The 17,097-nt window shown below is 48.2% G+C and overlaps 1 protein-coding gene across 3 annotated transcripts in view; it reads left to right on the plus strand.

Annotated features, from left to right (window-relative positions):
• IKBKE (inhibitor of nuclear factor kappa B kinase subunit epsilon) overlaps positions 1-17,097 on the plus strand; it is a 44,769-nt gene that overhangs the window by 11,131 nt on the left and 16,541 nt on the right. For all 3 annotated transcript variants that reach the window (XM_060277127.1, XM_035123119.2, XM_060277128.1), the window contains 7 exons: positions 1,269-1,429; positions 1,613-1,723; positions 3,201-3,380; positions 4,897-5,093; positions 5,480-5,544; positions 12,912-13,003; positions 15,904-16,005. In XM_060277127.1, the coding sequence (XP_060133110.1) occupies positions 1,269-1,429; positions 1,613-1,723; positions 3,201-3,380; positions 4,897-5,093; positions 5,480-5,544; positions 12,912-13,003; positions 15,904-16,005 (908 nt within the window). The remainder of the gene's footprint in view (positions 1-1,268; positions 1,430-1,612; positions 1,724-3,200; positions 3,381-4,896; positions 5,094-5,479; positions 5,545-12,911; positions 13,004-15,903; positions 16,006-17,097) is intronic.

Here is a 17,097-nt window from a genome sequence, read left to right on the forward strand (position 1 = left end):
TCAATGGCTGCTGGTCATGATGGTTGTATTCTGCCTCCAGGTTAATCAAGCTATTGATTAAATTTGCATAAATCTATATCTGGATGAAATTGATATTTCTGAAGCAAGAAGCACATATTCTTCACTTTAGGTTATTCCCATTTTATAGGCATTCCTCTTTTTTGGGATAGAAAGGAGAATACAGTATATTTTTAAAAGATGGTGCTTTCCATCTCCTGCTTTTAGACGTAATATTATTTAAAAATATATTTGCGTGTTTAGACCTTTAAACCTCCCCCTTAAATAAATTCAGACAAGAAAGACTCAAATTTTGGTTTAGTTTTTGGCATAATTTAGGCCACAACTTTATTGATTACAGCAAGTGAGTGGTTGCATAGGCTCTGGTTCGACTAGCTCCCTGCACCCTTGCAGGTAGTGTTGACCCAGGGCACCAGCATAGGTCAGCCTAGGGTGAACACCTGGAATGGTGGAAAGTCGGGGACATGCTATGTCCACCACCCAGATATCCCCCTGGACTCAGGCACGGGCACAACCCCCTCTCAGGGGTTGACCAAACCATTGAGTCCCTGGGTTCCTTTAACGGAATACCCTTCACATAGGGATGGTGAGAGCGTTCCCCCATCCCTATCACCTGAACCAGAGCCTATCCGCAACCTTACAAGTTGTGACGCTTTACTACGCGGCAGGCGAAACCCAAATGGCACCAGCCAATCAGCCAAGTGGGGGAAATTCCTGCTGTGTCCCTGTCCCAATGACAGACGATACACAACGGCATAGCAAGGTCAAGCGCACAAGCCCTAAAAGTAGGGAGAGGTGGGCGGGTGTTCTGATGCACACACCAAAAGAGAAAGCTCTGGGTCATGTGCATAGGTATATATAGGTCTCTCGATCTGTTTAGCCTGCGTCCCATTGGCCTGATAAAACCCTGCATCGAGGGAACTACCAATTGGGTGTTGTGGCTATCCAATCATACCCACCCACAACACAAGGGTTTGGTTGCCAGGTCTCACCACAACACGTGCCCTCTTTAAGGGAGGACCCGATTTTCTAAAAAACTGCTGCTTGTTTTAATGGGAGGTAGGGTTTTTTAGTTCAGTCATTCATCTGTTCTAATCTAACTGATCAACTGAATATTGCAGATCTAATTTTAGCATGCATTACTTATTTTACGTATTCCCTATTTTCATTTGTGGGTTTGAAAAGCTTGAATGGCCTTAATACTCAAGCCGTCTTTCCTTTTTCCTTTTCTTTTACATTATCACTTAAAGCACCCAGACATGTATAAGCGAGCAGTGCTGAAGAAGCCCCAACAGAAGGCTTATGGGGTGACCGTAGATCTTTGGAGTATTGGGGTGACATTTTACCATGCAGCCACAGGCAGCCTCCCATTTATCCCATTTGGGGGACCACGCAGGAACAAGGAAATCATGTATGTATTTCGTATGTTTTCTTGATTTGCCTGCTTTATCTCTTCACGCACTAAAAAGTAGGGTGGGGGTGGGGAGAGAGGAGGGAACACAACACACCCAATTTGATGTTACTTATATCTGTGTAAGGGTTATAATCTCACCATTCTTGCTAACTCCTAAAGATGGGCTGCTTCTTTCAACAGGTACAAAATAACAACTGAGAAACCTACTGGAGCTATAGCAGGAACCCAAGAGCAAGAGAGTGGAACCATCATTTGGACCTATGAGCTTCCAATCACATGCCGGCTTTCTGTGTAAGTACCGGTAGAAAGGGATCGGATAAGCTAATGATCAAGAGTGTTAGAAATTCTGCAGCACAATTTCTTTCTTATCTTAATCCTTACCTGGGAGTAGACAATTTGCATCTGAGAGACTGTGGAACTCTGGCAGGCTTTAAGAACCTCCATCAAATTGCCTAATCCTCATTTAAATACCGTACATGTAAATCAGTCCTTATCACCACCTATCATCAACACCACTTATCCACGAGTTTGTATTTTCAGCTGTAAAAGGCTCCCAGGTAGCTTACATATATCAGTGAAAAGACAGTCCCTGCCAAAAGGCTTACAATCTAAAAGACACAACGCAAAAGGAAAAGAGGTGGGGAGGGAGCATGAAAAACTTCAGCCCAGGCACTACTGGTAGTTCTTAGTTGCAAAATTATGCACTGTATGGAAAAAGTTACTTCCCTTTGTCTGTCCTGAATCCATTGCCACTTTCATTGGTTGACCCCAAGTTTGGATGCCTATGAGAGATGAATAAATATTTCTGTCTATTCCCTTACTCCATACCAGAGGCAGGCATAGGCATGGTTGGTTGCTACATGCCCTTGGTTGATGTCTATTCCTTACCAGTAACATTTGAACTGAATATCCCATAGAGTTGCTAGGATCATGTGGATTCCACTTAACCCAGCATCCCCCTACTCAGTTGTGTCCACCATGTACGACTGTGTATAGTACATAGGTCAAGAGTATGGAACTTTCTTTTTTTGCTCTTGAGGGTTGTATTCCTGTGAAGCATGACATCTTGTCAGTAATTGAATGTGAATGGGTTTTTGTTTGGGATTTTTTCCCATTGGAAACATATCCCACCAGGCAGGGATACTATTAAAACAGAAGTTGGGCCTTCTGTTTTAGCAGTTTCTGGCCACATTAGTTAAGAGCAATCTGATCAGGCAGACTTAATAACAACACCCTCTTTTCATGCCAGCACTTTGACAGACAGCCATTGTGGGGGGTAGAGCTTGATTGTCTCTGCAAGACTGGCTGCTTTGGCCACCTCGCCAGCTGCTCTGGCTTACAGCATCCCTCTGTTCTCAGACGAGGAGACTCTTTAGGGAAGGGGGCTTATTTTTACTCATCAGGCTGGTTTGAATGAGGGAGCAAAGAAAGCTTCTTGAGTGGTTTCAGGAAGAAGAAAGAGTGTGACTCAGGCAAGAGGGAGGCTGCAGCACAGAAAACCAACTGGAGCTCTGGAAGCATCTTTAAGATGCAAGGGGCCCTTCGTAGAAATCTGATGAGGGAAAGTATCTATTGTGGTATTAATGCCGTGAATCTCTCTACCTATGCTCAAACTGAATCTTTGTAAATAAACACAAATATTACTAAATGCCAGAAGGGTCCTGTGCCCTTCTTCCAAAGGAAACTGATTCACACTGGAAGAACGTCTCACTGCTTGGAAAATTGGGGTCAGCAGTAACACCTGGGTTTTCTCCTCTACTCCTTACAGTGGACTGAAGAGGCAGCTTGTCCCCATCCTTGCAAGCATCCTAGAGGCTAACCAAGAGGAGTGCTGGGGCTTTGATCAGTTTTTTGCTGAAACCAATGACATCTTGCATAGAAAGATAATCCACGTCTTTTCTTTGTCGCAAGCTACCATGCACAAGATCTACATCCACTCCTACAACACGTAAGGATTGTTGCCTTGGGCAGAGAAAGGAGTAGAATCCAAGTGCCCTAATCTAATGCTCAGGCCAGAGTTTTACTACAGGTTGGCAAATTAGCTATAAAATAGTTGAGAAAGCTTAAGTTGCATATACCGTAAATAACAATATCCAGAACTCAGGATTGCTGTTGTGGCAGCACTCTGCATTCTAGAGGTGGAAAGATGAGTTCTGGGTTTTTGAATATTGGAGATAAAGTATTTGGTTAAATGAATAGCTAATGTGCATTGCATATTAGGCACTAGGTGTTTTGGAATTGCTATATAAAAAATAGCTGTTTCCTCCTTAAATTGCTGTTTCCTCCTAGTTTCTGACAAGATCAGAATATTCAACTGCCTATTTTTTTTATGAATGACTATTGATTGAGAACCAATTAATTCTGCATGGCTGACTTCACTTCTAGGAAGCAGTAGGTGGGTCACAGTCATGTTCACCTGAGTGACTAATGATATGATGGCTGCCTTAGGGAGAGTAGTCATCTAGAAGAATAGTAATCTACGGTAGAATATATGAAATAGGTTAAGGCAGAAAGCCTGAATGATCCTGCATCAATTTAAGTAGGTCTAATAAAATATCATATTATTATTGATGATGATGATGACTATTATCATCATCACCATCCACTACCATCAAGGGTTTTTGCTTTGCCTGGTGTTCAGAAGAGACCAGCAGGCACTTTCTCTTGAAATGTCAGTGTTCTGGGAGGAAGAGTTGCTCTGTAACTATTCTTTTTATCTTTGTTTTGAACATTTTATCCTGCATTTCTGTTAAAATAATCACGGTGACTTGGGAGACTAGTATGGGCATCTGGTGTGATCCTTAAGTAAGTCTCTGTGGTCCCTATTTGACAATATTTGGCAGGGGATAGAGTGTCATTTCATTCCCTACATCAGGTATTTTTAACCCAGTTTTGAACATTCGCATTCACCTGAGTGCCTACCGTACTATAATAGGTACATTTTGAATAATTTATTGAATGTGAGAACAAAGCTGGCTTGGCCAGCTTTCCTTGGCCCAGTATACCCGAAGGAGCATCTCCACCCCCATCGTTCTGCCCAGACACTGAGGTCCAGCTACAGGGAACCAGGCAGAGGGCCTTCTCGGTAGTGGCACCCGCCCTGTGGAATGCCCTCCCATCAGATGTCAAAGAGATAAACAACTACCTGACATTTAGAAGACATCTGAAGGCAGCCCTGTTTAGGGAAGTTTTAAATGTGTGACATTTTAATGTCTTTTTAATATTTGTTGGAAGCCGCCCAGAGTGGCTGAGGAAACCCAGCCAGATGGGCGGGGTACAAATAATAAGTTGTTGTTGTTGTTTGTTGTTGTTTGTTGTTGTTGTTTGTTGTTACTACTACTACTATTATTCCTGGGGAAGGAATTCTAGAGAGGCTACTACTGCCTGTCTTGGATAAAGAAGGGGTGCTGGTTCATTGTAAATGAAAACAATGATCCTTTATCCCTCTGCTTTGTGTTCTTCAGAGCCCCCATATTTTTAGAAGATGTCTTCAGGCAAACAAATATACCTCCCCATCACCAGGAGTATTTCTTTGAGGGTTACCCCTATGAACTGGAGCCTAACTTGCAAGCGCATCGTTTCCCCAAAACCACTGAAACCTGCCCTCTTATCATGCTGAGCACAGAACTTCAGGATCCAGTGATGCTGAGATACAGAGATCGTGAGTTTGTGTAGTTTTCATGCATGTAATCTCTTTGCTTACTATGATTCTGCATTCAAAGCTAGGTCTATACTCATTTTACTCCATACAAAATTGACACCATAGTCCTGTTTATATGGAAAACAGATATAACCCAGGAAGTTCCCTGCTCTGTCGCAGACTGGAGTTCATAATCACCATACATAGCCATATTTATGGATTGCATTTTTTGGTCACTAGATGTCAGTGTAGCTCCACAGCTGCAGAGCGACAGCATTTCTTTCCTAATGGGTGCACATTTTGCCTAATTTTCACTATGGTTTCTCTTGCAGCAGTGCCTTTTCCTTGATATGGAATGTGGGGAAAGCTTGTGCTTTGATTTTTTTTATTTTGTTTTTGTGTTTCAGCTGCTTTGGAGTTCCCAAAATTCCCCCCAAAAGTTGATGTCGTTGCAGATTGCAGCACAGCAAAGGTATACCTTGCTTTCAAGCTTAGGAAGACTATGGGCAATTTGGAAGGGCTGTTCCCTGTCTGTTTCTCACCCAGGCAATACAGGAATTGAAGGCTTATGGCTGGCATCCAGGTCCATGTGCTCTGATATCCAGGAATGGCTGGGAAAAGGAGTAGACCGGGCTTCCTCAACCTCAGCCCTCCATGTGTTTTTGGCCTACAACTCCCATGATCCCTAGCTAGCAGGACCAGTGGTCAGGGATGATGGGAATTTTAGTCTCAAAACATCTGGAGGGCTGAGGAAGCCTGGAGTAGATTATTCAGCACACCCCTCTTTTTCTATCATCTAAATCTGTGGTCAGAGAGAGATGAACCACTCCAGCCTAAGCCCCAGGTGATTCAAGTGATGGGAAGGAGGAGAGAGAGAGAAACATTGCCCAAACCATTCCAGCTCCTTATCCAGCTGCATCCCTTTTGATTCCGGGGGCTGACTGCAGCTTAAAAGGATAAGCAACCTGCTGGATCATGCCCAAAGTGTCGCTCATGAAATTGTTTGCAACTGTAATAGATGGCAAGGAAGGCTGCAACCTTCACCTGTGTCACTTAGCAGATATATATCTGTACTTGGAGCTTCCATTGAGTGATATCCACTGATATGCAGACCTTTCAGAACCATCTAAACTAGACTCCAACCTCACTGTCTTTGGAACATGTGCATCAGAATGCTTCCTCCCCACAGCTAATTTGCACTATAAAAAATATCTCTGCTTCAGACAGTGACTCTTAAGCCTTGATCTCACTGAACAAGGCATTTCTTTGCTGTTATGAAAATGGAGCAAAATATCTCACTGGAAATTGCACTGAAAAAAGGTTTTGTTTTCGGGGTTGTTGTTGTTTTTGCTTTGGCGGCTTCGTTAAACAAAAACATATACGGTATTTACATTAATATTAAAATGCTGTGGAATGCAAGTGTGTGGAAATGCGACACCCATCCACTATGTAGCAAAATCGTTAATGGATGTTAAAACTCAAAAGAGCATGATCCAGATCCCCCTCCCATGATGATGGAAACTGGAGTGTAACTGTGAGGGACAGGGGATATCGCGAAGTCCCTCCCCTCCTGAGTTCAAGCCAATCACCGAGCACAGGGGAAAGCAGAGAGAGTTCCGATTCCAGTAGGGAAGCAGGAAGTCGGGTCCGAGGCTCAGGCAAGGTAGAGGAGCCAGGGTCCCAGGCGGGACAGGAAGGGGCGAATAAGGGAGGGAGACCCATCCCCCCAACGCCAGAACTACGCAGAAAGAGGAGGGGAAAGAGGATGGGTCTGCCAAAGCTTTTGTGTTGGAGAAAGACGCGCCAAAAGCCATTAGGAGGTTCTGAAACCGACTGATCACATCACTCCGTGTAAATAGCAATGACTTTAGCACTGTAAATACGCAGCACCAATAAAAGAATAAAATGCAGAGCTGCGTAGCGTCGTTACTCTGAAGTAGTCCGCTCCGGCCACTGTGACAGCAACCTCCTAATCCTTTTTGGGCTACTTTGGAGTTGCCGGGATGAGCGTGTCAGAGGCGGAGAAATGGCGGCAGATCGCGGAGCAAGCCCAGCAAGAACTGCAGCAGCTGTCGCTGCAGGCGCAGGGGGAATTGAAGGCAGCTAAAGAAGAGACTAGGAAGGTCCAGGACGACCGGCTACAACTTGCGGAACAGGTGAGAGCGCTACAGGAAAGAGAGCAGGAATTAAGGGCGGTGGCGGTAGACCTCCAAAACAAGCTGGATGCAGAGAAAAACAAGGCGGGAGGGGCACCCCAAGTCCAAGTGCTGCCAGGAAGGAGAGCCGGGACCCTAGTAAGCAAGTTCAATGGAGACCCGAGGGAATATCAGGGCTTTGAGACTGAGATTGTGTATGCTCTTGAGCTGCACCACGCTGAGTTCCCTGATGATGAGCACAGGGTAGCGTTTATTGTGGAGCACCTTACCGGGGCAGCCAGGGAGTGGCTAAGACCGTTAATCGCAACAAAGAATCCTTGCATGAAGAATGTCAAACTATTTCTAGAAGGTTTGAAAACGATGTATTCGTCCGATAGTCATATGGACCAGACTAAGGAGGAACTTCATAATTTACGCCAAGGAAATATGACAGTTCGCGCGTATTGGGCGAAATTCACCATGCTGGTGCACAGATTGGGGTGGGAACTCGAGTCACCCCCAATGCAAGCGACGTTCTACTTGGGGGTGCATGAGGAGGTGAAGGATGAGCTCTCAAGAGGTCCAAAGCCCAGTAATATGGATCAGCTGAGCAAAGCGGCTCTGGCGGTGGGGGTGAGACAGGAATCCCGGTGGAGCGACAAGCAAGCAACGCGCGCAAAGCGGGCTTGGTTCCCACGGTCGCAGGAGAAGCCACTCCCCCAACAACCCTTTCAAGCCACGCCTGGGGCCAGTCAGGACCAGGAACCCATGCAGATTGATAGCGCGCGCGCGCGCGGGCTTTTCAAACCCCAGCGGCGCCAAGACGCAAGGAGGGAAGGGGCGGGAATTGCTTTCTCTGCAACTCCCCCCAGCATCTCGTCAGAGACTGCCCACATCGCAGGGAGTGGCAAGGAAAGGCGGGAACGGTTGTGCCCTCCCCCACTGACGCAGCACCACAGCAGGGAAACGGGAAAGCCTGGCTGCAGGAGACAAGGGGCAGCAGCCAGGCACAGTCAGCAGACAACAGCCCCAGCCCACCCACCCGCACAGAGAGGAGCAGAGCCAGCCCACCCCTCCCAGAGCAGGAGTGGTTCTAGAAGTGACGCTCACGCTCCCAAATGGCTATCCCCTGACGGTCCTCGCCCTAATTGACAGTGGTGCCTCAGCGAACTTCTTCTCGAGAAACTTTGCAGAAGAGCACCAGATCCAGCTTCTGCAGCTGGATTTTCCTCTGCACGTGGCAACCATTGACGGCAGAGAGCTGCTGGGAGGGGCCATCACTCATCAAACCCCCCCCATGAGAATGACGGTGGGGAGGCACTCAGAGACACTGGCATTCAACGTCACCACCACCTCAGACCCCCCCATCGTCTTGGGCATGAGCTGGCTGGCGCGCCACGACCCCTCCATCAGTTGGCACCAGAGATGCATCACTTTTGGATCGGACTTTTGCCTGGAACATTGCATGCAGCACCAACCAGGGGAGGGGCCTCCCATAGCCACGGTGGCCACCATGCACGTCAAAGGGGGTGAGGCGATACCCAAGCCGTACTGGGACCTGCAGGAGGTCTTCAGCGAAGCGGAGTCCGACCACCTACCCCCACACAGGCCTTTTGACTGCCAGATCAACCTGGTGCCAGGGGCAACTATACCCCCAGCCAAGCTGTACGCCATGTCAGACCAGGAACTGGAGGATCTGCGCGCTTTCATCGACAAGAACCTCAAGCGGGGGTTCATCAGAGAAAGCAAGGCAGCAGGGGGCAGCCCGGTCTTCTGGGTGGACAAGAAAGACACGCAACAGCGCCGTCTTGTGGTGGATTTTAGACGACTGAATTCAGTGACAGAGCCAGTGGCTTTCCCCATGCCCAGAGTGGATGATCTCCTGACAGCGGCACGCAGGGGCAAGATTTTCACCAAGCTAGACCTGAGGGGGGCGTACAACTTGATCAGGATCCGGGAAGGCGATGAATGGAAAACCACGATGTTCACGCCTCTGGGCTCCTTTGAATATCTCGTGATGCCCTTCGGGTTGCAAGGGGGCTCAGCATGCTTCCAGGCCTTCATGCACCACGTCCTGGGGTCCCTCCTTTTCAGGAAATGCTTGGTCTTCCTGGATGACATCCTTATCTACTCCGATGACCCAGTGCAGCATGTGAAGGATGTCAGGGAGGTGTTGCAGCGCCTGAAGGAGAACCACCTGTATGTGAAGCTGGAGAAGTGCAAGTTTCACACCAAGGAGGTGGACTTCCTAGGCTACAAGCTGTCAGACAAGGGGCTGGCGATGGACAAGGACAAGGTGCAGGCCATCCTGGACTGGCACAGCCCCAGGACGCGCAAAGATGCCCAACGCCTGCTAGGCTTCGCCAACTTCTACAGGAAGTTCATCAAGAACTTCTCCCGCGTTACGGCTCCCATCACTGACTGCCTGAGAGGCAAGCAGAAGTTCAGGTGGACACCAGAGGCGCAAGCAGCGTTTGAAAGCCTCAAGAGGGTGTTCGCCTCAGACCAGAACCTGTTCCACGTGGTTCAGGACGCGCCCCTACGCGTGGAGACAGATGCTTCTGATAAAGCTGTGGGCGCCATTTTGTTGCAACTGGACGCCAACAGAGAGTGGAGACCCTGTGCCTTCTTCTCCAGGAAGTTGACCCAGCCAGAGCGAAACTACACGGTGTTTGATCGGGAACTTCTTGCGATCCACGCTGCGTTCCAGCACTGGAGACACTTCCTGGTGGGCGCCAAGCACCCCATCCAGGTGTGCACAGACCACAAGAACCTGGAGTTCTGGAGAACTGCCAGGGTGCTCAACCAGCGGCAGATACGGTGGGCAGAGTTCTTCTCGAACTTCAACTTCTCCATACACTACATCCCGGGAGAGCAGAATGTCAGGGCGGATGCCCTCTCCCGCAAGCCAGAGTACATGGAGGAGGAGGCGCCACCGGCACCCAGGCACATCTTCCCCCCGTCAGCTTGGTCCTGCGGAGCAGCAGTGGTAAGCGAGGCAGAACTCACAGCACTGACGGCAGCGGATGAATTTGCCAACCGCATCTTCAGAGAACTGAGAAGGGGGGGGGGAGCAGGCAAAAGACTTTGCAGAACGCAGGGGGCTGCTTTTCTACAAGGGTGCACTGTACCTGCCCACCACCCAGCTCAGACGTACGGTCCTCAAGCAGATGCACGACAACCCAACGGCGGGTCATTTTGGGAGGGATAAAACCACTCACCTAGTCATGAGACACTTCTGGTGGCCAGGGGTGCGGGAGGATGTGAGGGATTATGTAAGGGGCTGTGACACCTGCCAGCGGGCAAAGGTGGTCAGAGCGCCACCAGCAGGTTTGCTGGAGCCCTTAGCCACACCGCACAGGCCGTGGGAAGTAGTGTCCATGGACTTCATCACAGACCTGCCCTCATCCAGGGGCAAGACCGCAGTGTTGGTGGTGGTGGACCTCATGTCCAAAATGTGCCACTTTATACCGTGTGCCAGGGCGGTCTCTGCAGAAGAGACAGCCAAACTGTTTGTGGATCACGTATTCAGACTGCATGGATTACCTTTAAGGGTTATTTCGGATCGTGGCCGCCAATTTGTTTCCAGGTTCTGGCGGCGGCTCATGAACCTCCTGCAGGTGGAGGTCAGCTTGTCGACGGCTAGACACCCGCAGACCAATGGACAGGCGGAGAGGGTCAACGCCATTCTGCAGCAGTACCTGAGATGCTACGTCAGCCAGCGGCAAACGGACTGGGTGGATCGCCTGCCACTGGCAGAATTTGCCTACAACAATGCGGTGCACGTCTCCACAGGGGTGTCGCCCTTTAAGGCCAATTACGGGCGTGACCTCAGATCTTTCCCAGAGAGGGAGGAGGAGGAGGAGGAGGAGGGCCCACAGGCTGAGGATTGGGCAGAGGAACTGGAGACGGTGCACCAGCAGCTCAAAGAACACTTGGAGAGAGCCAAGGAAGCGTACAAGAAGGGGGCAGATCGCCACAGGCGACCGGGGGAGGTCATTAGGGTGGGGGACAAAGTGTGGTTGTCCTCGGAGGGCCTTCCCATCAGAGGGCGATGCAAAAAGCTGGCGCCCAGAAGGTTGGGCCCCTTCACGGTCACGCAACAGGTCAACCCGGTGGCATACAGGCTGGCACTGCCAGAGGACATGAGGGTGCACCCTGTGTTTCATAGATCGCTGCTGTCGCCGTACAGGGAAAGCAGCAGGCTCCGAGACAGCGAACAAACCCCTGAGGGAGGGGGGGAGAGGGAAGGCAGGGAGCAACTCAATGAGGCCACGGCCATCCTGGATTCAAGGTGGGGGGTGGGGGGACTGGAGTACCTCATGGCATGGGAGGATGCTCCACCGTCCCAGAATGAATGGGTCCCAGCCACTCAGATACAGGAGGAATTCCTGGTAGAAGAATTTCACGCCCTCTTTCCCCATAGACCCAAGCCCTGGCACATGGAAAGGGAGGGGGAGGGGGAGGAAGCACGGGAGAGCAGTTCACCATGGCGCTGGGAAGCGGAGTTTGAGGAACCAGAGGATGAGGTATGGGTGTCACCGAGATCCACCCAGTCAGAGGAAGGAGCAGATTGGCAGAACATTTTTACCCCCACCAGCTCTGACGCCACGGACTTTTTGGGATTCCCATCCTCCCAGGCGGAAGGGGGGGGCTTGCAGGACTGGGGGGAGGTGTTCACACCAACGGGCTCGGAAAGCACTGAGTTCTTAGGCTTCCAGTCGTCACCGACACCTGGGGGGGACCTGGGGAGGGGTGAAGGAGAGCTTGGGAGGGGGGTGGATGTGAGGGACAGGGGATATCGCGAAGTCCCTCCCCTCCTGAGTTCAAGCCAATCACCGAGCACAGGGGAAAGCAGAGAGAGTTCCGATTCCAGTAGGGAAGCAGGAAGTCGGGTCCGAGGCTCAGGCAAGGTAGAGGAGCCAGGGTCCCAGGCGGGACAGGAAGGGGCGAATAAGGGAGGGAGACCCATCCCCCCAACGCCAGAACTACGCAGAAAGAGGAGGGGAAAGAGGATGGGTCTGCCAAAGCTTTTGTGTTGGAGAAAGACGCGCCAAAAGCCATTAGGAGGTTCTGAAACCGACTGATCACATCACTCCGTGTAAATAGCAATGACTTTAGCACTGTAAATACGCAGCACCAATAAAAGAATAAAATGCAGAGCTGCGTAGCGTCGTTACTCTGAAGTAGTCCGCTCCGGCCACTGTGACAGTAACCATATCTAAAGAGGCACAGGTTAGCCTCCTTTGCTTTAAAGGATAAATATTCTTAGCTCACAAAATCCCCCTTCCCTCATCCTTGCTTCTGCTCCATTTTGGTATCAGTCACCAAACTCAAACAGCTCTGCTCCACTCTTGACTTCAGGCAGGGAGAGGGTGGGTATTTCCTATAATGGCCAGTCTCTTTACTATTCGGCATTCTCCTTCCATCTCCAGCCACAGACTATCTCCTGGTTTCTTGTTGTCTACGTCATCTCCCTCTAAGTGGTAACTTTCTAGAGTATTTTTAGGGTCCAATATTAAAACGGTTTTTTAATATTGTGTTTTAATGTTGTGACGCATCCTGGGATCTTCGTGTGAAGGGTGATTAATTCCTCATCATCTCTGTGTGATCTGGATCATGTCTGTGTATATCTGGGAACTCTGCAAGGTGGCAGCTCTGCAGTATCCAGGGCAGCCATATACACTGTTGCTTTATCCTTTAGGGTGTCCTGACTGCAACTCACCAGACGTTGAGGATATCTCAGTCCTTTCTGCAGTGTCAAGAGCTCATGCTCAGAGGCCTATATTGGGTGAGGTAAGTAAAATGTCTCCTGCTGGTGTGTTGCAAGTGATACAGCAGGGTCTTTTTTGACAGCTGATCAAGGTGCCTTGAGCTTCAGTTCAGGTCACTAATTTCCTCCAGCTTTCCCAAACAGCTTACAGCATGCACATTTATGTGGCTGCCTATAGGCCATATACCACTACTGTATAGCCTATTATAGCGAGTGAGCAAATGTTCACAACTGCTTGCCTAATTTGGGCCATTGTTCTCTGGCTAATAACATGTTTTCATTGTTGTTGTTTTTTTCCTGTTTCTTTTTCCACTCAAGTCTCTTTTGCTTGGCATTCAGAGGAGGGCAACCAAAATGGTCAGAGACCTGGAAACAATGCCTTATGAGGAACGGCTTAGGGAGCTGGGTATGTTTAGCCTGGAGAAGAGAAGGTTAAGAGGTGATATGATAGCCACATTCAAATATATAAAAGGATGTCATATAGAAGAGGGTGAAAGGTTGTTTTCTGCTGCTCCAGAGAAGCGGACACGGAGCAATGGATTCAAGCTACAAGAAAGAAGATTCCACCTAAACATTAGGAAGAACTTCCTGACGGTAAGAGCTGTTTGACAGTGGAATTTGCTGCCAAGGAGTGTGGTGGATCTCCTCCTTTGGAGGTCTTTAAGTGGAGGCTTGACAGCCATCTGTCAGGAATGCTTTGATGGTGTTTCCTGCTTGGCAGGGGGTTGGACTGGATGGCCCTTGTGGTCTCTTCCAACTCTATGATTCTATGATTTGATTTGCATTAAGGTCCCTGTTATCCTTCTACAGAGCAGTGAGCAATGTAGTGCCCAGAGTGCAGGTTTTTATTGGTGCTCCTCATTCACAGAGTCCTAGAATTGTAGAGATGGAAGGGACCCCGAGGGTCATCTAGTCCAACCCCCTGCAATGCAGGTATTTCAACTAGATCATACATGACAGATGGCCATACAACCTCTGCTTAAAAGCCTCTGAGGAAGGAGATTCACCGCCTTCTGAGGGAGTTCATTCCATTGCCAAATATCTCTCATCATTGGACAGTTCTTCCTGATGTTTCTTGTAACTTCAGCTTCTTTTTACCCACTTTATAAACTTAAAAGGCAACAATAAAGCACTTGGTGCTTTATTAAAACAATATACATAGACCCAGATGAAAACTTTGAGTAGGAGTTTTATAGATTCAGTGTTTCCAGCATAATGAATGATATGTGATAACATTTTCATTCCTCTGTGCAAGTTTGCTTTCCCCCCCTTCAAAATAACCAGTTTCCAGCCTAGTCAGTGGAACACCATGAACTTGCTTCATGTTACAGAAATAAACAATAGTGGGGGTGAGTGTGTGCAGAATGAATGGATACAGTGGCTTGAAATTGTCACACTTTCCAACATGTCAGGAATTACTTTCTGAATATAGAATGTCAAAACGAGACATGGAGACAATCATGTGGCTAATGTGGGAAGGAGCAGCTGAGCTGAAGGAAACATTAGCTGGTTTATAGACAATGTCTGTTCCTGGCTACTCCATACATTTTGTGGAGAATCCAGTTAACTAATAAACTCCAAGGCATTCTGAGAAAAGTCATTTCTCACATTGTGCACAAAAGGCCTCAAGATCCATTACAAGAAAGGGCTTATATAAAGAGGCATAGAGTTATAATCACTCATTATATAATATATTTATCTAACTTAAACAAGGCTGCTTCCAGTGCAGTGGTATACTCCAGAGCAGCAGTGGCTGGAGTGGGGATGGGACTAGAACTGAGCTGAAATTCCTCAGAAATATACCTCTGTATTCAGCAGCAGGAGTGGAAGGGCATCACCTTTGCTTCAGAAAGGACACAAGTACTTTGTCCTCGCTTTCTTCTCCAAGCTCACATTTCCTAAAAGGGTAAAGGTAAAGGGGCCCCTGACCATCAGGTCCAGTCGTGTCCGACTCTGGGGTTGTGGCGCTCATCTCGCTCTATAGGCCGAGGGAGCAGGTGTTTGTCCGCAGACAGCTTCCGGGTCATGTGGCCAGCATGACAAAGCTGCTTCTGGCGAACCAGAGCAGCGCACGGAAACGCTGTTTACCTTCCCACCGGAGCGGTTCCTATTTATCTACTTGCACTTCGATGTGCTTTCGAACTGCTAGGTGGGCAGGAGCTGGGACCGAACAACGGGAGCTCACCCCGTTGCAGGATTCAAACCGCCGACCTTCTGATCAGCAAGCCCTAGACTCTGTGGTTTATCCCACAGCGCCACCTGGGTCCCTATTCACATTTCCTACACCCATGTTTTGGTACTCCCACACTATAGCCTTCTTCTTTGCTTTACAGGAAACTAATAATTGGCTGTAAGGGCCGGACAAAATTGTGTGGAGGTCCTTAGCTCGTCGATTGAGACATCCATGTCCTAGAATACAGAGGGGGGGGGGTGTCAAATCAACCTTGCCTTTCCTTCTAAAATGCACTGCAAACAAATCAGTGGTGTCTTAGACTCACATACTCCTGACTGCTGTCATTAAAAAGATCGCCAGAGGCCGAGCTATATATTGCAAGAGAGATCCGTGATTGGCTCCCCCCTTCCCGAACAATAATTGAACTCTTGTTTTGCAGGCGGCGGCAGCAGCAGCAGCAAGGAAAGGCAGTTCAATCCTTGCTTTTGGGCACTGTTTTCCAGATCAGAATCTCTCCCAAAGTTGCCCTTCACTGTGCAAAGCAGGGGGTGGGAGATCCAGGCATTTTTGCTGTGGGTGGGGAGTGGACAGTTCAGTTCGAGGTTGTCAAGAGAAGATAAGTCTCCATTTAAACAGGGAATAAGTGGAAGATTGTGAAATGTGTTTTTACAGCATAAACGCAAGTCTATGCAAGAGACCTGAGGCCCATATAACCAGAATTTTTGGTGTTACCTTTTTTTTTTTTTGCAGTGAGACCCTGAAATTGGAGTGTCTGCGGATTCTAGAGAAGAAGCAAGGTGTGATGGCAACACTCAGTTGCTTGCAAAGAGAAGAGATGAAGGTTCTGCTGCTGTAAGTGTTGCTTTTCAGTGGTAATTGATACAGCAGCCAACCTAGAACCCAACATGCATTACACCAGTGATACCCCTAGGACAGAACCTGCCCTATTTAGCAAAATTTGAATGAGCTGGCCCAGACTCAGCTGGTCAGGCTTAGTGCATTTTGAAATTAGTGAAGAAAAACACATTGTCATCTATAGAGAGGGGCCCTATAAGACCATTAAATTAAGAGTCTTAAATTACTTAACTGCCCTGCTTCGTTGCATAAGAGGAGTATTCTGTCCTGCAGAAAAATGCCAGGGTCTGAAGCCCAAGCTCAGAGAAGTGCTTGGATTATCATGGGGTTAATAATGCTTTGGGATTGCAACTGCCTTCTCCCATTAGATGGACAATATATCTCTTGTCACGGGTGCAATGGGCTTTCTGCTTCACATATGTGTTTTGTATGTGTGCTTTCCATTTCCAAGAGGAAGGTGCAGAAAGCCTTCTTCCCTCTCATTCTGCAAGATGTTTGTGTGCATACATATACATATATATGATCAAAGACATATCTCTTGGGGACAGAAGGTTGGAAGCTGCTTTGTATTCCCCGTTTTTAAAGGGGGAAATGCTTCAGTAAATGGACAAACTGTTAGGTGGGCCAGTTTGCAATATCTGGACAGAAAGCAAGCAGTGCTATGTTCTTTGAGGATTGCTGCATAATTTGGCTTTCCTGTGTTCACAAAGGGAGATAAATCAAAGTTCTTGGTGGGCAAATAAGAGCTTTCCATGAAGCACAAAGTAGCGTTAAAATATGTTGCCTGGCCAACCCAGGAGGGGTGAGACGCTCTAAACCAATCAAGTCTCATTATCTCTTTTCAGTTGCCCAGTTTGCCTTTAAAAAACAAACAAACCCAAAAACCATCTGCCTCTTGAACAATATGCAGGGCTGCAAAAATTCAAGTGCCTAGAAGCCCCTGACACCTAGGTTGGGTGAAAGGTCAGATGCTTGGTTTGTCTTCCTCCTGTGTGTGCTGCTGTTTTTAGAAGCAGATGGGAGCAAAGAATGGATGGATCAGCATGTTTTGTATCACATGTGTTCATTCATATCTCTGTTCCATCCTAT

This window comes from Zootoca vivipara, chromosome 7, assembly GCF_963506605.1.
Source record: "Zootoca vivipara chromosome 7, rZooViv1.1, whole genome shotgun sequence".
Lineage (NCBI taxonomy): Eukaryota > Metazoa > Chordata > Lepidosauria > Squamata > Lacertidae > Zootoca > Zootoca vivipara.